Source organism: Mytilus californianus, unplaced genomic scaffold (assembly GCF_021869535.1).
Source record: "Mytilus californianus isolate M0D057914Y unplaced genomic scaffold, xbMytCali1.0.p SCAF_5, whole genome shotgun sequence".
NCBI classification, from domain to species: domain Eukaryota; kingdom Metazoa; phylum Mollusca; class Bivalvia; order Mytilida; family Mytilidae; genus Mytilus; species Mytilus californianus.
In genome coordinates, this window is record NW_026262701.1 from 55535566 (window position 1) to 55563083 (window position 27518).

The 27518-nt window shown below is 30.0% G+C and overlaps 1 protein-coding gene across 1 annotated transcript; it reads left to right on the top strand.

Moving 5' to 3' along the window:
• The first annotated feature begins 14441 nt into the window (after positions 1–14441).
• Positions 14442–26560, top strand: LOC127702662 (iroquois-class homeodomain protein irx-2-like). The gene is made up of 5 exons (XM_052206953.1): positions 14442–14746; positions 19198–19392; positions 19878–19990; positions 21842–22137; positions 25659–26560. The coding sequence occupies exons 1-5, from the start codon at positions 14690–14692 to the stop codon at positions 26219–26221; spliced, it is 1224 nt and encodes a 407-aa protein (XP_052062913.1). The 5' UTR covers positions 14442–14689; the 3' UTR covers positions 26222–26560.
• Positions 26561–27518: the final 958 nt, after the last annotated feature.

The following is a 27518-nucleotide window of genomic DNA, read 5'->3' on the forward strand; positions in this document are numbered from 1 at the left end:
GAGACATCGTTAAAAAACATTATTATTATTTTAGTGGTATATTATACAAGCCCCAAGTGTGAGAAAAATATGTCTACTGCTTTATTCGATTTCTTAGATTTTTTATTTTTTTCTATAGAAAAGTCCATACATACAGTTAAACGACATAAATTACAAAATCAGTATTTGACAAAATTACAACTGATGACATCACGTATATAATTTTACTACAACCAAATTTTAGTACAAGGTAGTTGAAATGAAAAAATACAATTTTGCATTGAAACAGAACGATTCTACTTTTCTTCAATAAAACCATAATATATGTAAAATGTTTCGAATTGATCCTTTAAGTAGTTAAAGACACAATCTGTTAACAAAATAGTGTTGTTTTTTGTTGTTGTTTTTTATGTCAAAATTTGGATAATTAATGTGTGCAGGCCAGATGAAGTAATCTACCGGAAAAGCATATCAAAGTGAGATCATTGGCATATTTTCTTTATCTAGATTAAGGAGAAAGAAAAGCTTTCGATCATTTAAATCATTAAATCGTTTTTAATGGTTGCTCGCTCCTACAATTTACAGGAAATATAATGTGCATTAAATATTCCCTTTGTCTATTAAGTATAGCCCATTTCAGCAGAAGTACGCCGCATCTAAATTGAAAAGAAAAAGAAAATATAAATACAAAATGTTTCCTTGTCACCATTGCTTACTAATTTTTTCATACTTCGGTCATTTTTCAATAGACGAGAGAAACCTAAGCAACTCTAGATGTAATGATAGTAGTGGAAAAGATTTTTTCCCATTGTCTGCAGAACGGGATTTTAAAATGAATAAGAGTAGATAAAAAACTGAACTAAGTTTTGACATGCAGTGAGAATAGGTGCATGGATTGACAACATAAATCTAAGAAAAGAGACGGAAGATACTAAAGGGAGAATTTATTATATAGTCGAATAAGGACCGACAAAATCAAGGCAAAAAACGATGTATAGACAAACAACATGCCGTCTACAAAAAAAAATTAATATAACAAAAAAACCAAAGGTAAATTCAAAACGGAATGTCCTTTATAAAATGACAAAATCAAAAGCTCAAACACATTAAACGAATGGAAAACAATTATCATATGCCTGACTTGGTACAGTCATTTCCTTATGGAGAAAGTGGTGGATTAAACCTGGTTTTATACTAGCTAAACCTCTCACTTGTATGACAGTCGGCTTGAATTCCATTATATTGACAACAATGTGTGAGCAAAACAAACAGCATAATAGGTAAAACAATACTATTTACAACACTAAAAACCTTAGTATGGAATAAAAGCACATTGCATACAAAACCATGTTTTGGAGCATTTAGAAACCGAATATAAAAGGACGGATAATTTAATGTTAAATCAGAAAAGAACAAATCGATGGTCAATAAACCATTACACAGAAAGTTGAATAGCAAAAATAGCAGCTGTATAAAAGACCATTGGTAGGTTCTCCGGAAGAGTAAGAAGTTCCTTCACAACTAGTGTCCCCCTTCAAACGTCATGGTGAGAAAATATCCTCATTAGCTGTAAATAAAACCAATAATAAATATAGCACATCACTTTAATTAAACCCAATAAAACATAAAACTTTTTTTAAGATTTGGACATAAGCTATAGATAGCGAAACAAGTTACCTTTTAATTATGACTTCGATCAAACTTGACGACGTTGAGACTACTAGGGATGTGATATGAATACTGTATTACAATTGTTATACCTTTATTACAATGCAGTGTACTATTTTATACAATTAGATGATCTATGTTATAGTTTGATTTCAAAAGAGACTACAATAATTTACATTAATGTCCGTTTAATTCAGTGGATACCTTATAAAAATTAAAGTTGTAACTTTTGAGTTATCTTCTTTTGGGACATTAAAACGCGTGATATGTCGTCGCAAATTTGTATTGTCGTATACTGTACAAAATCTAGAGTATATGTATTATTTAAAATAATACTTAACTGGGTGGTTATTAACACGACACGAAACACAATTCAATTCAATTCAATGTTTTATTAAAGTCTCATCCCTTAACAAGTACAATCAATATTTATACATATAAAACAATACTAAATAAAATGAGAGCCATTCCATACAGAATTATAAGAGACTATTAAAATTCATAGATATAATACGCTAAACAATATGAAATAAAATTATTTACAATATATAAAATTTCTACGCCTTTTTAAAATCAAATAACAGGTTTTGGCACACACACGTATCATATTTACATCTGCGAATAAAAACACTATAACTTTTGGTTATCATCTAAAGTATTAAAATTTTCATTAAAAGTTTCAGCAACATAAAATAAATGGTTTCTAAAATCGTCATAAAGAGGACATCTTAATAAAACATGAGATTACCCCCGATTTCTAATAGGGCTCGTATCGCTCAGTATTTAGTTTTCTATATTGTATTTTGTAGGCTGCTGTTATTCTTTAGGGAGCTACCATTTGATTTTTATGGGGGGCTAGGATGAAAAATTTTGTCCTGCCTATTTATTTTTCCCTCTATTCGGTCCTGCCTTTTTATTTTTCACTCTATTCGGTCCTGCCTTTATTTTTTTTAGTTTATCCTGACTTTATTTTTTTTACATAAATTGTCATCCTGCCTTTTTTTTTTGCAAATAATCTCATCCTGCCTTTTTTTTTACTCAAAACTCCTGTCCTGTTTTTTTTTTCAAATTTCATCCTAGCACCCCCCCCCCCCCCCCCCCCCCCATAAAAATCAAATGGTAACTCCCTTAGTGCAGCTTTCGTTTTTATTTTTACTTTGCCACGTCTTTGTCCGTTTCTTTTCGACTTATGAGTTTTGAATGTCCTTTTAGTATATCTTCCGCCTCATTTTAGGGATAATAAAATATCAAAAATATCAGAACAATTTGTATTTACAGTATTTTTTTTTAAATTATTGTTCCGCGAAAGATAAAAAATTATCTCAGACATGTGTGTGACAAATAAGAAATGATAGTATAGGTCGACAATGCTAGATATATTATCTAAATTTTCCATCACGGTGGTGAAGAGATTGAAGCATTTTGAAGAAAATGAAGGCAATTGATGCGATAAAAATTGTACACCAATTTACCGACACTATTTCCAAGAAAAAAAGTCCTTGACATATAGCGGTCCATAAATATGTTCATAAAAGTGAAGGCACCACAAACTCACGACGAAGTCGGCAAGTCACAATTGTCAGTTATGTTCCAGTACAGTTGGGAATATATGTTTCAGTCTTAGCTATATAAATCGAGTTTCCTATTTTTAGTTGCGAATACATTTAGATGTTAGAATAAGAGTCCGCACTTTCTATTTTGAATAAACTTATTTATTATCAGACTGCATTAGAGGTTATATCAAAAGTTTTTTCATAAAAAAAATAATTAGCTAAATTTTGCAACGTATATGCTCCTTGGATTGTGGTCAATTGTAACGTTTCAAAAAAACCTTTTTTATATGCTATTCTTTATTTGTAAGTGTTTCTATTATACGGTTGTACCCTAAACTATACTAGTTTAACCTCGCAACATTCTCGTGTACCTGTCCCAAGTCAGAAACCACAACGGTGGCTGATTCTTGTTATATCTCAAGTGAAATTATTTTAAATCAAAATCATCTGAAGGCTGTTGAACAATGCCCGATCTTAGCCCATTAGTTTTCACTGTCCATTTCAAACTCATTTGTCTTTGATATAACGATGTACTCCATTTTTTTTTATGCCCCATTAATGGGCATTATGTTTTTCGGTCTGTGCGTCTGTTCATTCGTTCGTCCGTCCGTTCGTCCGTCCGTCCATCTGTCCCGCTTCAGGTCAAAGTTTTTAGTTAAAGTTTTTGGTTAAAGTTTTTGGTCAAGGTAGTTTTTGATGAAGTTGAAGTCCAATCAACTTGAAACTTCGTACACATGTTCCCTATGATATGACCTTTCTAATTTTAATGCCGAATTAGAATTTTGACCCAAATTTCACGGTCCACTGAACATAGAAAATGATAGTGCGAGTGGGGCATCCGTGTACTATGGACACATTCTTGTTTTTTTCTTTTTTAAGTTTATAGTATTATAAATCCTTTGTCTGTCAACGAATGACAGCCGTTGTAAGAAACTGAATATTTAGTTACATATATCCAAGAACTTGTATGCTCTTGACAAAACAGGACCATGATAGACAATACAATATTAAATGGTCAAATTCTTTTGGTTGTGACTATCTTATTTTAAGGTCTTATAAGCTCTACGTCATCGTTCATAGCATGCATTTTGTAACAAAAGAAAAATATTTACTGACACAGATTCATATATCTCTAGAAATTGTATAAAATTTTTGAAAAAATTAAATTGTCATGACTAATAATCCATATCAAAATGCTTAAATTAGGAGGCTTAGGGGCATTAGAAGTCTGTTTTCTGTCTAACTGGGTTGTTTATCGCGATATTTTACCAATCTTATTTCATTTTCTAGTCTGGGTCCTCTTAAAGGCATTGGATCTTGCATTGTGGATCTTTGCTGCTTCAAACATATTAATATAACTCGATATAAATGAAGAAAAGAGCGTCGGACACACGAAATATATGAAAACTTATTTTCATGTGTTTGTATTTTCTTTTTATCCATCTGATGAGTTAAGCCTCTTTCAACTGGTTTTTATAGTCCGTTCTTATGTTTTACTGTTACACCACTGTCCCAGGTTAGGGGGAGGGTTGGGATCCCGCTAACATGTTTAACCCCGCCACATTCTGTATGTATCTGCCTGTCCCAAGTCAGGAGCCTGTAATTCAGTGGTTGTCGTTTGTTTATGTGTTACATATTTGTTTTTAGTTCATTTTTTGTACATAAATTAGGCCGTTAGTTTTCTCGTTTGAATTGTTTTACATTATCATTTCGGGGCCTTTTATAGCTGACTGTGCGGTATGGGCTTTGCTCATTGTTGAAGGCCGTACGGTGACCTATACATGTTAATTTCTGTGTCATTTGGTCTCTTGTGGAGAGTTGTCTCATTGGCAATCATACCACATCTTCTTTTTTATATCTCCATATCTTCAAGCATGCAACAATTAAATATCTTTAAATATAGATACGTCTAAATGCTTTTCAAAGGCCAAATATTAGTAAATGTGAAGCAATATTTCTATGCGTGCTTTGTTATTGGGACAAATTTGTAGATCAAGATGTCAAACATGCATCGAATGACAAAGTCTTGACCTATGATTGTATATCGTATTTTGACTTGTATCTGGAAATGTTTTGATAAACGGGGAAAAACGTTTGAGTAAATACTTCAGAACAAGTTAAATAAAATTGAACAAATATCTGATATTTTTTTTTACACATTTTAATATCTTTTAGATCAATGTGTTGTCTGAATATTTCACACTGGACATGTAACAATGGGATATGTGTTTTTTTTTTTCTCTCTCTCTCTTTTTTATTTTTACCTTTTTTACTTCTTCTGATTTATGGTTTGGCAATACTTTGGACCTTTTTGGTACAACAGGTTTTGACGTTTCCATTAGAATTTGGTTTGCAAATACTTTGGCCTCGAGCATTACTGAAGAGACATTAACCTGGTTTAGTAGTACCGTTTAATTTGATAACGTCTTTTGCTCTTTTTTTATAAACACATGTCAACATCCAACAACCTTCTTTTGTGTCTACACGAAAACAGTAAAATATTGTTATGAACTATGATTGCATTTTTTTCGAATATTTTCTGCTGTTTTATAATACAAGGTTGCCCTTACACATTCTTCATCGGGTCTTTTCCCGGTGGTCTGAATAAACTTCGTCATAAATATTTTTATTTATATTGCATCATTATAAACGTGTAAAATTTCTCAGTGTATAAAATTTTTGTCTATGTTATCATAATCTGAGAATCGGGTATTAAACGTCCATTAAATACAAGAGGAGTTAAGCACACACAAAAGAGAACAACTACTGTCCCAGTCTAAAATTAATTTTATTAAATTTGATCAAAAAGATAGCAAAATGAGGGCTTTAAATTCTGTTTTGGGTGACTTTACGTTCGGATGATTTCGGGGTTGTTTGACACTCATCGTAAACACCACCCTCAAGCTAAATAGATTTAATAGGATAATTCCATGTTTTAATATTTTTCTTGTAAATTATTAAATCTACTCGAAGTCTGTTATGTGGTTAACTTATCATACTCGTTTTACAGTCATGAAAACATACGTTGTTTACTTTAAGTAATTTAATATTTTGAAAAATATATGAGGTCGCAAAAAGATCATTTCGTATCTGTGAAGACACTGTTTTCAGTGAAATAAAAACCATAAGTAAAGAATTAATGATAGTATTTCGTGTAAATTGAAGACGGTGACGAGAACCTTAAACGTACACACATGACATTGCGAAGAATAAAGTTTGTATTAATATTCATAAAATAAATACAACCCCATTATTTTACTTGTCTTAATGATAAAATTACTATTAAATATTATCTGAACCCCGACAGGCATAGAATGGAAATGTGTCTGATATCTCCTTACATACAATATTTTCATAAAAGATTCACGATTCTTCTTTTTCCTATGAAAAACATGTACCTGTAAAATCAGTTAAAATTATGTCTGAACTTTGAGAATACCAAAGAAAAGTTCAGTATTTTAAAAGTTAGAGTTAGTATTTTTGTGGTATACATTTACATTCGACTGTCAATTCTTTTCAATATTTATTGTTTGTAGCAAGTATGAGCCATTGAGAAGAATAATTGCGAGACTCTTTTTATTTTTGATTGAACACATATCGAAAAGGTCGCAAAACACTCTTTTTCCTTCCTGTCCTAGAGAGACAGGTTTTTTTAGAAAAAAAAAATACTGCATGGTGGCATCGATACAATTAAAAAAAAACATTATTGGACGTTGAAGCATAAGTATACGTATTTAATTATCTTCGGGCCATCGCCACGTATTTATATGAACTATTAGTGTGCATATACTTTCATTAACCTTATGCAGGCAATTAAAAACAGCAAGAAAAAACATAATACATTGTAAGATTGTCTGGCAATTTATGACAGTATTTGTTAAATTTTTCTGTCCGAAATAGTTTATAATTAAATCTAGTTGATATTATATGAACATCATAGCTGTATTTTACCATGCAAATATACAGCATTTCAACAGTAAAGAATTGTGTTAAAAATTTGCTCGGTGCTGAATTTCATTTGTTATTTGCATGTACTAATCAACATATTGTTGATTTGAAGGAAAAGTTTCTATTGAGCTACTGTAGTAAATCCTAACTATAAAAAAAATGGAAGGTCTTCTTTCAATATGTTATGTACAACTGTATAATCGACTATATATGCTATAAAATGCTAATATTTTTTTTAAATGTTGAAATGTATTTTTATAATATTGTTATTTCTACATGTTATATGTATATACTGTATTATTGATACTACACATTTATTTCATTATGTTTATATAATACTATTAATGATGACATCTTGTTTCACATGTATCTGTGTCTGAGTGGTTAAATAAAATCTTGAAATTTTGGTACGTCCTTGTTCTTGCAGTGAGGTGTGAGCGTTTTTTCCATGTTGAAGTTCTCATTGTGACTTTGAACTGAAGAACAGCAATACAAGCGCTCATCCTTTGCTTTTGGTTTATTTTCAAGTGTAGGCATTGATTTTGTGTTATCACTTAATGTACCACATTCTTTAGTTTAAACATATTTTATTTGTTCAAGTACAAATTGGATAAGACACAAGTCAAACAGACTTATGAAGTCTTCTCCATTCAACATTTATAGCAATATAATACAAAATATATGTATGAGCATGCATGTATAGAATGGTATATCTATTTAATATATATATATATATATATATATGGATTTATGTCAAAAGACAGAAAAGTGAAGACAGAAAGAAAACCATTATACAGAAAAAATAAATATATAAAATAAATAAATGAATATTTAGAAAACAAAAACAAAAAATAAAATACAAATTAAACAAAAAAAAAAAGAAAAAAAGGAAGACTTTTACTTAGATGATGATGTGTGTGCGATCATGGTTTGCTATCTAGACAATTAGAAATCTTTCCGAACTTTTAATAAACTCGAAGACATTTTTGAAAATGGTTTGGTTTTGCTCTAGAGAAAGAAGACAACTACCCGCGGTTAGTAGTTCTATGTTAATTTTACAATCTTTTGGAAGCCAGCGCAGACTTTCAAACATTTTATTTCGTATGTCTGTTCCAAAGCAAAAACAAAAGAACAAAAATAGACTGGACATTCATTACTAGTTCATATGTTATAGCCAAAGCTATGTAGTTGTTTTAATCTTTGGCTTATTATTGTAGCCAAACATGGTGAGCTGTTTGGACATTTCTTGTGATTAATATCCATGTGACAACCATGTTTGTTCCTGCATACGAATACAATCTGCTTCAATGTGTCGGCGGTAATGCTCAAAAGATAATACACTTATCAATTTGTTCGATTTAAATTGTAGTTTGGCATAATTGTTTTTCTTAACTGTTGAGCGTTGACCACACTTTGTATATGATTGTATTAGACTATAGACCAACGGTGTCTTAAGTAGACTTATTTTATTTATACAACGAGTCGGGACTGATAAGTACAGTGTGAAATTGCGCCGAGATAAAAATCAAAATTTGGTTAAACATGAAATTGAATAGCCTTATAGATTATCGGTAAAAGTAAAATTGTAATTACAGGGTAACAATATACACGGTTTAAATCAGGTAATTTAAAACATCCTTAATAAAAATGAGTTAAGATGTTTGAGATGCGCATCGCTTTGATTTATCGATAAATTATAAAACAGGAAAACACTTTTTTTTTCCTTTAAAAATTTGATAAAGTACATTTCAGTGTAAAGAAAAGATCTTTTATACATGTATATCCATTTGACTTAAATGTTTACAGCTTTTATATCATGCTGTTGAATTAGTTATGTATATGTTTTGCTGTACTAAAGGCGTTGTTCATTATTTCTGCGAGAGGATTCACTGGGCGCGTTAAGAGTAGAAAACAAAGAATTTAGATTTAATGGGAAGTAGCTTAATCTTTATGTTTTATTTTTTTTTGTAGTCTCACCTTTTTTCAAAATATGATTTATTTTTGTCATTGCCCCTTTGATATCCAATTTATTAATTTGTTTTTGTTTTTGTTTTTTCTTGGTCAGTTGTTTTTTCTTCTTAAATTTGTTATCAATAGTATTTAAAAAATAAGACATGTCTTATGCTAATTTATGTCAAGACCAGCAACTCTTGTTTTTGTTGACACTGTATATAGGTAATGGTTTACTGTTATAAATTTTGACTTGAATGGAGAGTTGTCTCATTGGCACTCATACCACATCTTCTTATATCTATAAAGCCAGGACAATAATAAGTACGCACAACCACTTACCACTGAGGTCCTAAACTCTAGCAGTTAGTTTCCTCGTTTGAATTGTTTTACATTTGTCATTTCCTGGTCATTTATAGCATGCTATGCGATATGTCTTTCGCTCATTGTTAAAGGCTACAGTTGTTAACGTCATTTGGTCTCTGGTGATGAATTGTTTTATTTGCAATCATACTATATCTTGTATATCCAGATAGCATCCACTACTACCTAAGTTATCCTCTTCTAAAAGTATTGAATAAAGTTGCTGTATGAAGTTTTGATTTTTAAGATAGCACTTTAAAATCCCCAGTTTTTTGTAGAAAATGAAATTCATCTTATTTTTTCTGTATGTACTTGGCTGTGTAATTTGTCTGATACTGACATAGCTATGTGTATTTTGTCTGATACTTACATAGCTATGTGTATTTTGTCTGATACTTACACAGCTATGTATATTTTGTCTGATACTTGCACAGCTATGTGTATTTTGTCTGATACTTGCACAGCTATGTGTATTTTGTCTGATATTTACACAGCTATGTGTATTTTGTCTGATACTTGCACAGCTATGTGTATTTTGTTTGATACTTACACAGCTATGTGTATTTTGTCTGATACTTACACAGATATGTGTATTTTGTCTGATACTTACACAGCTATGTGTATTTTGTCTGATACTAACAAAGCTATGTGTATTTTGTCTGATACTAACAACGCTATGTATTTTGCCTTTCGTGATATTTATATCCTTAAAATAACAAATGCATCAATGAAAATAATAATCTACTACTGTAGTATCTATCTTAAAATTACATTAAGCAATGCTACCTGCAAGTAAAAATAATTTATTTACTATGATTAATGGTTACTTCTATTTGTATTTTAATTATGTTGTTGGTGCATAGTTAACAACAACATATTTTCTTAAAGTTCTTTATATGTATATATAGTATTTAAAATTGGTCTTAAATAGGTTTTCTATAACCCAAATAATTTAGGTTAATGGTAGCCATCGTAGAGCAGAGGAATATAACGACTGAATTATTCGGGTTAGGTTTTCTAAAGCACATTACGGCAGAACTTAAGGATGTTTGCTACTCTGTTTCAAAATAACAAGCTTTTTAAAAGACTGTTATAAATTGATAGTATATAATTAAAGGAACTAAAAAAGCAGAAAAAAATTAAGGGTCCGTGTGCTTATTTTATAGATATAAGCCATTGAAAAGTTGGCGGGAAATAATTCTCTCTAGACTTTTCATGCATTTAACATTGGCACCCTTTTTCTTTAAAAAATTATGAAAAAATATCAAGGGATTTATAGCATTTTCAAATATGACTATTAAAACTATATGTAATAAAATTATGAAAAGAAAATAGGGGTTAGCGGGAAAAATTTTTATTGGCACTAATATGGATAAAACTAGAGGATTCCGAATATCTGACAAAAAGTCAAAACCAAAGGAAGCGAACATCCTTAAGTTGATCCCAAGGTATGACTTATATTACCTCCTTGGATGAAACATTTGATATGTCTAAGAACGCTAATGTTTTATTAGCAGAGAATAGCACTGATCTACAATACATGTTAAATATCTTTTACGAATATTGTGAAGAATGGAAAATGAAAATAAATACAAACAAAACTAAAGTTTTTATCTTTTCCAGTGGCAGAATGCCAGCAAATCTCAAGTTCACAGTTAATTGTAACGATATTGAAATTGTAAAAGAATACAAATATTTAGGTATTTTATTTTCTAGAAGTGAATCCTTTTTATCAAATAAAAAATATCTCAAGGAACAAGCCACAAAAGCTATGTATAGTGTATTAACAAAATGTTGACAAAACAATTTGTCAATAGAAGGTCAACTTGATTTGTTTGATATGGTAATGGTTTTACCAATACTGTTATATGCCAATGGTTCAGAAATATGGGGATTTGAAAATATAGATATGCTGTTTTTTACTCTTTGGTCGGGTTGTTGTCTCTTTGACACATTCCCCATTTCCATTCTCTATTTTATTGAACGTGTACATTTGCAATTTTGTAAAATGATTTTACATTTAAAACAGTCTACTCCAAATTTTATAGTGTATGCAGAGCTTGGCAGATACCCATTACTGTGTCTGTGAAGTTGCGAATGATAAATGTCTGGAGTAGACTTCTTAATGGAAAAGAAAGTAAAATTTGTTTTGTATTATACAAACTTGTGTTTTTATATTATAATGATTACGGAATAGAAACTATGTGGATATCATATATAAAAAATATTTTTGATAATTGTGATATGTCCAATATATGGAATGCACAGTTTGCTGATAAATGGGTGTCAAAATGTATTGAGCAAAAACTCAAAGACCAGTTTCAACAAGAATGCTTTGCTTTTGTTGCAGAATCACCTAAAACAAAAAAAATGTACAATTTGAAAACTATTTTTCATTTTCATCTTACAATTTCATTTATACATTATGCAAATATAGATGTGGTAGTCACCATCTGCCGATTGAATCTGGAAGGTGTCAGAGTTTACCGAGAGAAGACAGAGTGTGCCGTCTCTGTGATCAAACGACATTGGTGAAGAGTACCATTACATTAAGACTTGTAGAACATTTGAGTTAGAAAGAAAGAAATTTTAACCGCAAAATCTATAAATTTGATCAACTGTTTAACTCATCAAATATTGTAATATTAGAAAAATTATGTCAATTTATCAAAGTTATAAATGTGTAAGTCAGTCCTCCAAGTTAATTTCATTGTATTTTTCACATATGCATGTAATAATTGTACATTATAGTTATGTTTATATATGTTCTCTATAACTATGTAATTGTAGTTTTATGAGAAATAAAGTATTCGTATCCGCCAGAATTTAAAAAAAATAACCATTTTTTGTCTCTAGTGGTGGATAAGCTGAGTTGTATAGGCAATGTTCGGTCAAAATAGACCACAGCAATGCTCTCTGTACACAAAAAACACTTTTTAGACAACTCTCGAACGCATTGTTCCTTTCAATAATATTATTCTTTATTGATAGAACCATAGTTGTTGTATTCGAAATGAGCAACGCAAGATGAAATAGATAGAAATATTTTGTATCGCTTATTGCGCAATACTAAAAATGTCCACGAAGCTCCTATAAAGTTTTAAAGTATTTTATACATTCCTGGCTTTTACATGTTTAGGGATAAGCGTTCCTGAAAAAATTAAATCCAGAAAAGCTCTTCGGACGCACGGAATGCATTTAACTGTTATTTTCATGATGTAGACTATATTTCAATGAGACTGCAACCCGACTAAACAAATATTCGAAAGACATGCGCAATAACTATTTTATTCGGTTACTGTAAATAACTGAAAGACCACAAAACAGTTTCAAAATTATGGCTAAGATCAACATTTATACAGAAATTGTGAAGAAAATATATTTTTTTAAATTATATTTCGGTCAGTTGAATCTTTTTTTTTTTTTAAATCTAATATTATTCAACAAAAATGTTTGAGCCAGAAGAATTGTAGAATTTTATTATCCGTGAAACAAATTTTATTATTATTTATCAATTTAACCTAGTTTGCATAGTACGTTAATTTAATAGTTATTACGAATAATTATACATAACATTTTGAACAGAGCTCTGCATTTAGAATATTAACCCAAGTATTCCCATGACAAGATTTAAAAACAAAGTCCACATACATGTAACTGGTCCATATTTGCAACTATAAGTAAAATACACCATGGCTTGAAATTAAGTGGAAAATTAGTTTTATTATTACAAATAATTGAGGTTAGGAGAAAAATTAAATGGCTATTAAAAGTTATCTTTCTCAGAGAGAGTTTAGGGAGAGATGGAAAATACGTAACGCAATACACTATATAATCATACATTGTGGTTATTTGTTTGAAATAAACGTTAAAAAGTTACTTTGTCCATTTGCCATAAATAAAAATTGAAAATATTGTCCTTTTATTATTTGTATTACTTTATTTTATCCGTTCTTTAGTTCAGTCATATAAATTTACTTAAAAATACATTTCAATCATTAATTCAGTACTGTGTTTATTTATTAATGCTATTTTAACGGGGTATTTATTTTAATGAGGAATCGCCTTTTTTATGTTTTTTTTTATTTAAAGTGAAATAGGTGCTGTAACCTAAATTTGTATTTTTTTCTAAATGTATCTGTTTTTAAGCTGTCACAGTATGATATTTTTTCGAGTAAATTAAAATTTTATACATATTTTATGGACCATATTTTATTTTTTCTGCTTCAAGTGAAATTGAAAAATTAAAAATATGTCAGTAAATATGTTGACATTTTTGTTTTATTATCCTGTCATATGTTGAAAACAAAAAAATTAAAAATCATTTCAATTAATTTTAAAATTCAATTTTAATCTGACAATAGATCAGCATGTCCCAATTTGGTAATCAACGATTTCCATCTTGATTCTGCTGATAAAACTTTAAATTGAAACATGTATCAAGAACAGTTATTTAATCCACATTAATCATAAATATGAAATTGACATGTGATTAAAGTATTGTTTAACAATGTACATTACATGGTATCTGATATAACTGGTCATCTCTGGTCAGTTTTACAACATCTACCCGGATTGCCTTACATATCCTTTAATTCAGGTTTACCGGTGACACCTGAGACCCTAGGGCATTTTACTGTTCCAAATGATCATTCGAATAATTAGGTTATTGACATTAATAAAAGAAATTTACAACTCTTTCAATCACTTATTTATCAATCAGGTATTAGGTTTAATTGATTAATTATATGTCAGACACTTTTTAATTTTAAATGGATAATCCCAGCTGTTTACGATACATTACGGTAGATTCGTGAATCGGAACTGGCGAATCAACGCAGGTTATTAGCTGTACCGTAACTCACGCCTAAAATCGACAAAAAGTCATAAATCTTGATGTACCCGCAACGTAAAAGGGGCGGAGATAAAGTTGTCATCTCTTTCGCACCAAAGATTTTATCAAAGAAGAGATAGTGTGAACACCCTTCATTTATCTGTTTAAATACCCAATAGGCAGTTGACATAATCTTGCTTATCTGAGACAAACCCAATACCCAAAATTAGTCGGGTACTTTTAACCTACGTGATAAAACAAAGTACTATCTCTTTAGAGTTCATGCGGACAGAAGACCGATTATCAGTTTCATAAAACGTTATACTAACTTTTATCCGTGCGTTATTGTTTCATGTTGATGACAATTGTTTTTGGTTGATTGGACTTACTAATCATGGCCTTTGCACATCAATATACTCATGCAGGTACAGCATCAATGCCAGGATCACAGGTAATTAATTATTAAGAAAACTTTAAGTTTAAGAAAGTATTTATAAACTTCAAGAGTGACTTTTTTTTTGTTATTTTAAACTTTTTCTCGTGATGTATAAATAATCTTATCATAATGTGATATTTTAATGAGTGTAAACTCCCAACTTCTAATTTAATTAAAAAACTTCTCCTTTATTGAAAACTACATCCCTTCACATGCATTGTATTGACATACACATTGCAACTATGTGATTTGAAATAGATGTCGCAATTTGCACATCCTTTGAAGAGATAATTATGTCAACATTGGGTTTTGGATTTTTCTCTCTGTCTCTTGTTTAGGTTATTTTTGTCACAAGTCTTTAAGATTTATAGTGACAATAAAATATTTAAATGATATTATATATAATGATATGTGTTTGTTTGTTAATTGAAATATGTATATTTTTACCAGAGTAATGTAATGTAATGTATTTAATATACGTCTGGTAAAATACATCTCTGAATCTCGGTATGCTTTTGATAAGAAAAAAGTCATATACATGATCTATGAAAAATAGTGTATGATAATAGTATATTGCATACAGATTCTGCATCTCGTTTTACTCAAAACATTGTAAAGAGGTAAGAAACAAGCCAATGTAGACCGTCGATGAGGACTGTGATAAACATGCACATAGAAGCAAACTGCGTATGTACGATCACGAAAGGTACAGAAACTACAGAGTACCTCATATTTATAAGCAAAAAGTCTGAAACTCACAAATATTTTCAAAAAATATGCTTTTGGAAATGAAAGAGTAAGCGTTTTGACAAGAATATTATAACATTTTTGTAGAAATTTGATTTATTAAAAAAGATAGTTTAACTTTTGACTGCTGGAATTTTTTTGAAAAAATAAGGCAGTGGACTTCGAGTAATATTTTCATTTAAAAACGTTTATTGCTGCTTTGTGGTAAATGGACAGTATGCCTACTCGTTATTAATTTATTTTTATTTCTAATAATGTAAAATATAAATTGTTCCAAAAAAGATCTCGATAACTCTTTCAGATTATCCTTACACTTAAATTTCCAGAACACGTGAGAAGGTATATTGTTTTCTTTAATCTAAGTACTAGATTTATTATAATTTATATTTGCGCATTTTACCCATATATAGGTAAAGCAACTACAAACAAAAGTTGATATTAAATTTTAAAAAATACAGAAATGACAGAGTCAAACATGTACTGTTAAAGTGATTTTGGATCTCGTTTTCGCATTTCTGAAAAATTTGAAAGGTATTGCCTGCAGAAAAAGTTCAAATTCAAGCTTTAAAATGAAATACATGCAGCATATATCATAACTGTATTACAATTTGCACTATAAATTGATAATGATACAAATTTACATGTATGACTACTTATTAGAAAGTGAAAGTAGCGAGCCAAGAGAGAGACAGTTCGTCAATTGCAGCGCATATAGCTTTGATTGCTATGTAAAGTATTTCAAGTCTGCGCTAGAAAAAAATTAATATATATATTTTTTTTATTTTATTTTACTGTTAATGAATATATAAAATAATAATTAGAATTGAAGATAAACTAAAAACTGGAAGTTGGAGATCTGTTTCAATAAGTAAGTATAATCTTACAAACTGAATCATAAATGACAATTTCCATTTTTCTCAAAATGTTTAACAAATAAAGATTTTAAACAATTACATGAAGTATCATTATCAAAAATGAAAATAATGAGTAAACGGCATTGAAAACTAATTTTAATTTCCGTTATATTTAAATGTAATTGTAATCTCGTTTTCAATTTAAAACTATCAAAGATTTGAAAACTTGAAGAAAGTGCGAGTACATATTTGTGGTTTTATACAAAGTATTTTTATAAACATCAAGGATATACATTAACAATATTTTCTTTCCTTCTGTTAATTTATTTTAAAGAAAGATCCCGAGAAATCTATTTATTGTTGAACATCTTTATTATTAAGAACCTAAACGTATATTAAGGATCGTACAAATGATAATAATATTAAAAACTAATTGAGAGAAGCTTTAATTTTGGTGTTTATCATAAAATTTAATTTGCCTTTTGTTTAATTTACTTTATTTATTATTGCGATTTATCCATTTATTAATATTTTTTTAATGAAACAAAATGCAGCCGGTGGAAAGTATATTCGCGGCGATCGTTTTATTTCTTTTGGATTCGTGTTTGCCAAAAAAAGTCTATACCTAATACTCTGTATAGTATTACCTTTGTTTGTCTGTTTGTCTGTTTGTCTGTTGTCTGTTTGTCTGTTTGTCTTTTGTTCGTTTTGACCATCATGATGTTGTCATCTTTCACCGACTTATTTTTTTGAAATGCTTTCTTGCTATCTTCTCTTATTTATTTATTTATTTTTGTAAGAAACAAGAATTATATACAGAGATATTAACGAAAATCTTCTCGTCATTATCTCTGAATTTTAAATACATACTTTCATTATTGTGTCCCCTTTTTTTAGTTTAAAAACTACGTTTTAATTTAGGTACTGTGCAGGTATTATTTCAATTTCATTTTAATGTTTATAATTTTCTTTTCCATAAGCAGGAATATTTGTCCTGAGTTTATAACAAGTTTCCATTTTATTATACCCTCATTTCTTTTAAAAACCGCTTAATTTTAGGTTCTGCGAAATTTTTATTCCAATTTCATTATAATGCTTTACATTTGCTTCCCATAAACTGTAATATTTTCCTGTGTTAATTTTCGATTAAACAAAAAATATCGAACAATGCATCAGATAAACGATACAATTTCCCACAATAAAATGATGATAAAACAGTTATCTTAAATTTTCTGCAATAAATCTAGAGAAACCTATGATACTCGATCAAAACGCCATATATCGTTTTATACAAATTTCATACTAATATTGTTGCATAACGCATCGAACGGAACATTAGACAAGATTATACATTTGATAGCGCACATAAAATCCTGAACTACAATACAAAATCAATTGGAAAAATTATACCCGCCCATGTAGTACATGAAGCAATTGAATGCACAGCAATACACACGGAACGTCTGCATGTAAACGTATGATTTCATACAGTGTTAATTGATGCTTAAATTAATAAATCAATGCCCTTAACAATACAAATCATATGATAAATAAATATGACATAAAATTTTCATTTAGATCTCATGTCAGTCTTTAATTGTAATTATCTGATTTCAATGGAATTATACATTTTAGATGCCGCAATGCAATTTCAAATTACATTATTTTTTTAAATAAAAATATCATTATCGATAATGAAATAATTAAAATCACGAAAAGATTAATAAAGATAGGAAGGATACAAAACGTGTCATCTGCAAATAATTGATTCTTTGTGTCTGATTAATTTTTTTATTCAGTTAACTGCATATATACATGTAACATCTTTTCAAATAATCTAATTACAACATATGAATAACAACATATAACCATAGAGCATATTAATGTTCAATAAAAAATCATTTTTACATATTGCACAAATAAGGGTAAAATGATTTAACTAAAAGGTTTTATTCTTCTGTGTAGATTAGTAAATAGTTTTCGTTTAACATTTATTTTTTATGCCCCCGTCGCAGCGGAGGGGGCATTAAGTGTTACCCTTGTCCGTTTGTACGTCTCTCCGTTTTCTAACTTTAGTTTGCCTCAACCACATGTCACGAAACTATAACACAATGCTTATTACCACAAAACACAAATCAAGTTCAAATTTGGGTTGCGTCACTTTTACCGTTCTTGAGTTATGTCCCTTTATAACGTTATATGCACGAGACACATTCTCCATTTATTGTTGTGATAAAATGACAGATAACATTTTCGTTTCACTTCTGGTCAACCTAAATAAAAAAGTAGTTAAGAAAGCACGTTTTCCTTTTGACGGTTTCATGTACGCAGGTTGAAAGTCCAAAGAAAAATCGTGTATGGCTAATGTAACGAAATAACCTACATATTAAGCAGGTTCAACCCTCCTTTTTGGTTTTATTCAAGTTATTAATTCTGTAGTGTTCTGTGTATTGTTGTTTGGCTCTTCATTGTTTTTTTTTGTTGTCCTCTCTTCTTCGACAGGTTTGTTATAATTATCCCCCTGGTATAGCTTCTTTGTTTTTATTGAATAACAAAGCGAAGTTAAAACTCACTGTTAAAAATTAAAATAAACTCTCAAACACATTAGTGGTTGGAAGAAACAAAAAGTGACTGTTACATTGCAGACTTGTTTTCAAAGCGGAAAAACAAGGTTCTTTACATTGCATGTAATGAGAAGGATTTTTTATTTTCTTAATAACTGTCAATTACTGAATTGTAATTTCATTATTTTCCACTTTCTTTTTTTCTTATTATTTTTTTTGCTATGGGACGTCCAATTTCAGTGGAAATATACAAAAAAATATTTTTCCCAATTCACAACCTGATTTTATTTCTCATTTTCAGGTTATGTTATCAACAAAATCACATTCACCAACAGCGCCATCTACCATGGAGCAAGCTAGAGCATTGTTGCACGAATCAGGTCTTCCGTTATTACACTTTTTGCCAAGAATGAATGGATTACCAGAGTCCCTGTATGGTCAAGGTCCATTAACATCAAACGGACTTGGTGTAGAGCCATCAGCTTTCTATCCAATGGTAGGTGTAGTGTTTCTTTAATTACAAAGTGACAAAATGCATGATAATTTCAAATTGGACATAATTTGTAATCTACACCACGTCCTTAATAGTCAATATGATTTATGAGTTCAGTAGGTTATTTCAGGTGAACATATGAAATAGCACAAAGATCTTTTAAAGTTGTTTTTATATTTGTTTATTTTGTTGTTAAAGTTTGTACCTCTTTCGCAGTTATCGATATCAGTTATAAAGATTTGGAGTAACCACAATGAGACAACAACCTCACAACACTAAATATGTTCAATATCAGATAAACGTCCATGGTAGTATTAAAGCTCGATTGAAACATTAAAAGATATATTTGCGTCTTTTCAGTGCTTTTCCTCTCTTGCAGTGTTCTTTATTGCTTCATCTGCTGTGCACATGTTACGGCTTCAACCGATTAATCTATTATCGATACACACGTGTGCATATATATCTTAACTGATTGTCTTTTTTTTTAGGGAAGTCCACCAGGTCATTTGACTGGTTCCCCGGAATGGAAAGGAATACCAGGACAATCTCCAGTTGTTTATCCGTTTGACCCAATGCTAGCTTGCCATCCCTATGCTTCATTGTAAGTAGATACTTTCTAATACTAGTAGTTTTGTTGTCAAACATGCTCTCTAAAAATTGATCCTGGAAGTGAAAGACTTTACTCCTCGGACGCCTTTTTTAAACAACATATTGATAAATGTTAATAGTGTTGGAAATAAGAGAAAATACTTCGTCTTTCTACCAGTTTAAAATACTGCATGGATCAGTTGAATTAAGACAAATAATTTGCAAATATGTTTTGACGATTGTTACGGCTTCAAGACAGTTTGTTTAAAATGGCAAATGTCTTTTTATATCATCAATTTATAAATTTTGGCCATAATTGTCTGCTACGGTTCGGGATAAGAACGTCTATTTCATGACCTATTTGAAAGAATATCCATATATTTATAATGTATCCGCATTGAAATATGTGATGAAAATCTGCTTTCTATGTTGCTGCATCGAACTTGTATGTGATAAGAATGTCAATTACATGTTGCACATTGATCTATTTGAGAAGAATGTTCATTTCATCATGCTGCTGCAATGAACTATGTGTTAAGAATATCCATGTCATGTTGCCCATTGACATATGTGTTTAGAATTTCCATTTCATGTTACCCATTGGAACTATATATATGAGAAGACTGTGAATTCCATATTACCGCTTTGAACTATATGTGATAAAACTGTTCATTTTATGTTGCCCATTGAAATATGTGATAAGACTGTCCATTTCATGTTGCCCATTGAAATATGTGATAAGACTGTCCATTTCATGTTCCCTATTGAAATATGTGATAAGACTGTCCATTTTATGTTCCCTATTGAAATATGTGATAAGACTGTCCATTCCATGTTGCCTAATGAGATATGTGATGAAACTGTCCATTTCGTGCTGCATATTTTTAAATGTGACAAGAACGTCAATTTAATGGGTTTTTTTTCAGTGTTACGATAGCACTATCTTTAATTAGTAAAATTTACATCAAAATGATATAATTTTATGTGTTTTAAAGATGAAAAATAAGACTAAAGCAGACACCACTGTTTCTTTTTATTTATAAGTCTATTTCGTCAGACTGTGTTGTCGTTGTAGGATTTTTCTTATATGCCTGTAATCGACCTGGAATCGATCTGTTCATTATAATTATTGAAACAATTTTAATTGATAAACATATATTATATATTTTTTTCATTGATGTGAAATTTAAATCATGTTCTCACTTTTATTGAATGATATATTATGAAAATGGAGTTCTAGAGAGTTTTACAGATAACAATATTTTCGGTTATTATGAAATTTGACGCTTTTCTTAATCTTTAAAAAAGCGTAATTGATTTGTAACACTCCAAAGATTTTATGAAAAGGGAACATCTTATTATAAAACGGAAAAGTTACAAAAGGAAGACACTTCATTCATTTTTGTTGTAATGGACGTACACATTTATGTGCAAGTCTTTATGTTCTTCGTCACAAAGTTTACTACAAGGACGGGATTAAAAATGCACAACACGTGCTTTTGCAATAAGCCTTATCGGGTTATCAATGGATGCCAAGAGTAGAAATGCTTGTTTTACTCAATACTTATGCATCTCAATTTATCAAATACTTTTATTTATTCATGTCAAAAAATTTACGAAATTCGTTTTAAGGGTTTATTTCCCTAGATTAAAATTGCTTGATAAAAACTATTATTTTTTTGTGGTGCAATGTGGCTTTTATCTATAGAGTCAAAATATAAGAAATAATGCATGTAACACGTATTTATATTTGAATAAATATTAATTAATTAATTAAACGAATAGATAAGAAAATAAGAAAATTAAAAATAGAAACAACAAAACAAAACAGAACAATACTCAGTTGTGGAATTTTTTATTATAGCTATGGTGGTCTTGATCTCAATAACGCCGCAAGAAGAAAGAACGCCACAAGAGAAACAACAAGTGCACTGAAAGCATGGTTATACGAGCATCGTAAAAACCCATATCCCACAAAAGGTGAAAAGATCATGCTTGCAATTATTACAAAAATGACACTAACTCAAGTTTCAACCTGGTTTGCAAACGCCAGACGGCGGCTTAAAAAAGAGAGTAAAACGGGATGGAACGGAAAAGATAGAGATTTAGATGACAGTGATTTCGAAACAGATGGCGATGAAAGAACCAATGAAAATGAAGGTCAGTATTTACTTCCAATCGGATGACCTTTTCGGGATATCTGACCAATGATATTGTAAATATATTTCAAATAAAAATGAAATAAAAGACGATAAGAAAAGTTAGGATCATTATTTACAAATAAATAACATATCGGACAAGATTGAATATGGGATTATAAAAATTTAAGACAGATATGGAAAATCTGTCAACTTGTGACAATTTGCAAACAGCAAATTTCCATAATTGCTCCTAATTGGACCACAAAGTCTCCGACAGTAGAAATCAGAATTTTATGTCGAATTTACTGCTGAACAACAAAAATTTAACACGATACAGCAAATGAAAAACTCCGCTTAACAGGAAACATAAAACTCTCTAGTCGATCATCAGACTTCCTTGACATATTTAGTTCTGTCATATATAGTTTTTAAATTTGTAATAGGGTATACGTTCTTAGTCGGCATCTATTTCTTAGTTGATGGTGCAAGGTATTCAAATTTGACAAGCGATCTTATCTCGACAACAGATCGGCTTTGTTTAAGTCGTTCAAGCCCCTTTTTATTTCAATACTTGAAACATCGGCGGAATTTTATGAGTAGCATTAATCTCCGAAACTATAAAGTTACAACAAATTATAAGATAAACATCTCAAAAGGTTATAGACTTACATAAATTGAATATTCTAATTTTCTCAAGTCATTGTGTATTTTATTATAAAACATTATTTAAAAATGTTAATGTATTTTGCGAATATAATAAGGCGACACACATTAATATTTGATATTATTTCAGATTTAAATCTTTTATATCAGAGTTGTCACTTAAAGAATTTACATTGTATACTATTGAGGTTTCTTGTTCTGCTATTAATAATTGTCGCTTAAAGGTGTCTAGTAACACCACAGGAACACCGTGTCCGTATTTATAATTTAAGAATTCGTTTCGTATTTCTTTTTTTTTTTCATGAAGTTGTAAATTTTGCATAACACCTATCCCACGTATAAGGTTCATTATCAAACTAACCTTGGATAGACGAAATGATTTGATGCAAATTAATAACGATTAATTTTGACATCTTGCATTTTAATCAGATCCTTTTTAAAATATAGATATTGAAAGATAGAAATAAATTGACAGTAAATTGCATCAATATAATGTTTCTGATCGATGTTCTTTCGACAGAAAACATGCACCTGCATGTTTCAACTGTTAAATATATATATATTAAGAGTACAAGAGTACTTTATATATTTCAGTATTTGTTGTTATTTTATATTTTACCCTTTTCAAGCATAATCAGAAAAAAAAAAGAACGATAAAGTTAAAGCATATATACGTTTATAGGAATTAAGTTGTAAAATTTCATGTATCAGTCTAGGTTTGGTACACTAAAATGATCAGAGATCAACTGGTCAACTATTAGGTCAACATGAGTACTTTTATTTTCCGTTTTTTTACTTTGTTTTTTTTTTACTTAAACACTAGTTTTGTTTTGTTTTATGTACATGCACATTGATACGATGGTGGATTTCTATTTAAAATACGATACAAACTAACCGAAAGTCTCGTCAGATGTTTTCAAACCTGTCTTTTCTTTTTTCTTAATAATATATTCAAAAAATGAGAAAGTAAATTTTGTTTTTGAAATTTTACATGGCTATCAAGTCCGAAAACATACTTTTTTGCCATTTTACAACCCGCTCGTTTTTTGAATATATTACACAGCAGGTTCTCCCTGGTTGGCTGTTTTGGTAAATTGAAATCTTTATAAAATTTTAACTCTTTTGACATTTTATTGATTTTAATAAATGAATAATCAACCTAGCATACAAATGCACTCATTCATGACAAATCTCCTGTTCCTTGTTGTATGAAAACGAGGCGGAACACGACATTGTCACCTTTATCTTTGATATCTTGTCCTTTATAAAGGAAAACGATTCGATGATCCAACTTAATGAAAAAGCTTCATTCTACCTACACGAAATTGAATATCACACATCTCAGATTTGTTTGTTCGCCCGTATTTTGCCGGAGATGTTATCATGTCCCTATCCGACAAGACTCGGGTAGGATTACCCTTATTAGAAATGGTAATGAAGTTCCTGAGTGATTTAATGTAGTGATAACATATTTTATTTTTCACCTATAATATAAACGTTTTAGAGACGTTGATTAATGATCTGGAATTAAATACCGCGATAAATTACGAGAAGTGTTTTCATTCAACTGTCAAGTCTTCAATTACAGTTTAAAGATGTAAACTGTCAGATTTCGTCAAATTTTATCATCCTTAACAAATAATGCTACCACTAAACTAATAAATTCTAAATTGATAAAATGGAGATACATTCTACGTTTATCTAGACTAATAATTTATATTATGTATGATATTCAAATTTTTATATTATTACAGTAATAACTGGGTATGAATTATTAACATGATTATAGAGCTTTTTAATATGGATAAACATATGCCATGTCAAAAAGTTAAATTTATTGGATTTGTGAATTTGATTTATTGGTCGGACCTTTTGAATATTAAATTACAAGATAAATAAAGACCACAAGACAAAGTTTTAAAATAGATATCGTTAGTAAAGTACATCGCCTCCGCCCAATATGGCAATGAAATATTAATGAAGTTTATTTCATCGGTTTCAAAATGTATAACATATTTGTTTTTTTTTTCTAATTCTAACACGAAACTATTGCTAATTTTTTTTAATTCATTTTGGCTTTATTTTTACTGAGATTTTCTTCTGTTTGTGAATAAAACAAAATTACTTTATACTGCATCTAGTTGTGTTTATTTCCTAAATATGGTAACACAGCTATATTTTGTGCAATGTCAATTTCATCATGGATCACTTTTTCCGCATCAGGGGTTCATTAAGGAATGAAAATAAGTTTGAAATTTGTGTTACAATTTAAATAGCTATCAATGTATTCATTTAAGTTGCAGTATAAAAGCAATATTAGGTCAATGTAAGAAAAATATCAACTTTTTTGTATTCGACACAAAACTAAGTTTCTCGGCCTCATACAAAAAAAGTTTATATTTTTCTGACATTGACCTAATATTTTATAAATATATAGGTTGTTGGTAGTTTTATTTTAAGACTGACGTGATAATGCTTTATATTTCGATAGGACATATTCTCTTGTCGCGCCAAAACCATATGTTAACGCGTCGCATAATAACAACCAACCAATTATAATTTATTAAGGTGGTACATAACACTACAGGGAGATAACTCTGTAAAAGCAGCCGAACGTTTTTTAAGGAAATATATATTTTTTTTAAAAATAAAACTTCTCAATAATCAAAATTAGTGTTTGTTAAACTGCTATATATCCAATGAAAGTTTTCCGATAAAGTGTGTGGTTCAATTTTTTTGAAATTTTTATATTATTGTCAAAAGGTCAAAGTAAATATTGTGTCAAAATTTTATGAAAATCAAACGATCAAAATTAATTTTAGTCCAGGTGTTTGGTACCACCTTAAAAAATGATAATTTCTTATTTTATATTTGTAGATAAATCGAAGATGTCACCAATAAGCTGTTCTGGGAATGATTCAGATGACGAAGACATTGATATAAAAGTAACCTCAGACATTTCGGATATTTCAGACGCAGAAATCGAATTAGAAGACAGCAGATCTATCGGAATGGGAAGTAGAATAAGCATACATTCCGAACCACCCACTAATTCCATTCCGTCTTACCGTTGTGAAAACAGGCTAACAAATTCGTCACCAGCAACGCGCAACGACTGTCCGACAGTTAACGTAGGTCAAAGTAATTCAAATGCGACTAATACAAAACCAAAAATTTGGTCTATTGAAGAGATCATGAATAAAGACTCCAACAAAGCAAATACTTCTGGGCATCATCATCAAACTCATTCTCGGACTTTGGACAATATCGCCACCATCAGTACTTTGCCAGAAAGAATAAATAAGCGACCTAGTTCGATAGACAGTTCACAAAATAGCAAATACACAATCAATGGACTGAAATCACAATCAAACCAAACTGGATTGAGAGCAAGAATTGAAACAGTTGTATCACCGAGTGACTCGGATAATGATTCATGACCCCTTACTAGGTCTTAATATTGAATTTGTTTAATTTAAATTATGCAAACAAGTGCAAAATCTATCATGTGTACTAATTATTTATTTGTGAATATATGATAACATGTGTAATGGTTAAGCACATCTGTTGCAGGATTGCTCGACAATCTCGAAGTACCCAAAGCAAGTCACGTGTAATAAGTGCTTCCTGTATATTTGGATTAAAAACTTTAGACACATATCAAAATGCTCTTTCAGATAATAATTTAAGATCTTTGTTTATATTTTTGTACTTTGATATTATATATTTTTTGATTATGTATTAATATTTTTGTAATAAAACAGACATTTTTCAAATGATTTATAGCTTTATTTATAAATGAAAGAGCATAATGTATAAGAGTCAACAAGGCAGCAACCCAGTAATATAAATATTCTGATATAGAAATATACAAGATTGAATTATGTTTATAATAAGTCTAGGTATAAACTTTGTTTTTATTAGTCAGTCAAATGCGTATACATTTGATAGGGTGATGACGAGACTTCGATCACCCACTGTTTTTTTTGGTGGGGTTCGTATTGCTCAGTCTTGATTTTTCTATATTGTGTATCTTGTTGTTTGTTTTTTGGTAGTTTTTCGCTTTTTCTCATGGCTTTGTCAGGTTTTTTTGACTTATTAGTTTGAATGTAGCTTTAGTATATATCGCATCTCTTCGATAGACAAACAGACAGATTGTACCCCTACCTGGATTTACACTTTATAAATTTTGTGCTTCCGAAGCGTTTTTCTTTATTGACCTTCACCAAAAACGTTCAAACCTTAATATTTAGAAGCCAGAGATTTATAAATACGCAGAATCATCAGGAGCAATGTGAATCTAACGGGTTTGGTGTGATATATTACTACCCAAACCGTCAGTTGTGATTAATTTACTTTTCTTACACTGATATGTTTTCTTGTTTTTATTTTTATTCTTGACCACATCAGTTTTCTTGTAGGTTCTATCTGTTATTTAAAATTTGCGAGGTAGTCACCGCAGCTTCTATTCAATAACGTGTACTCGTGACTCGAGTAGTACATAGCATTCTAACTCAACTCATGGTCTACTAGTATTATGAGCTGAAATTGTGAGGTCATCTTGATTTCAGTAAATCCGAGTACTCTTGGATTAGTATTTTGTGTCTATTGTCAAGATGCCAGCTGTATTTTTCATGTGTTTTTGTGTTTATTTCTGATCTGATAAGTAAAGCCCTTTTATGCTGATTTTTACAGTTTATTTAAAGTTGTACTGTCACAACAATGTCCCAGATTACG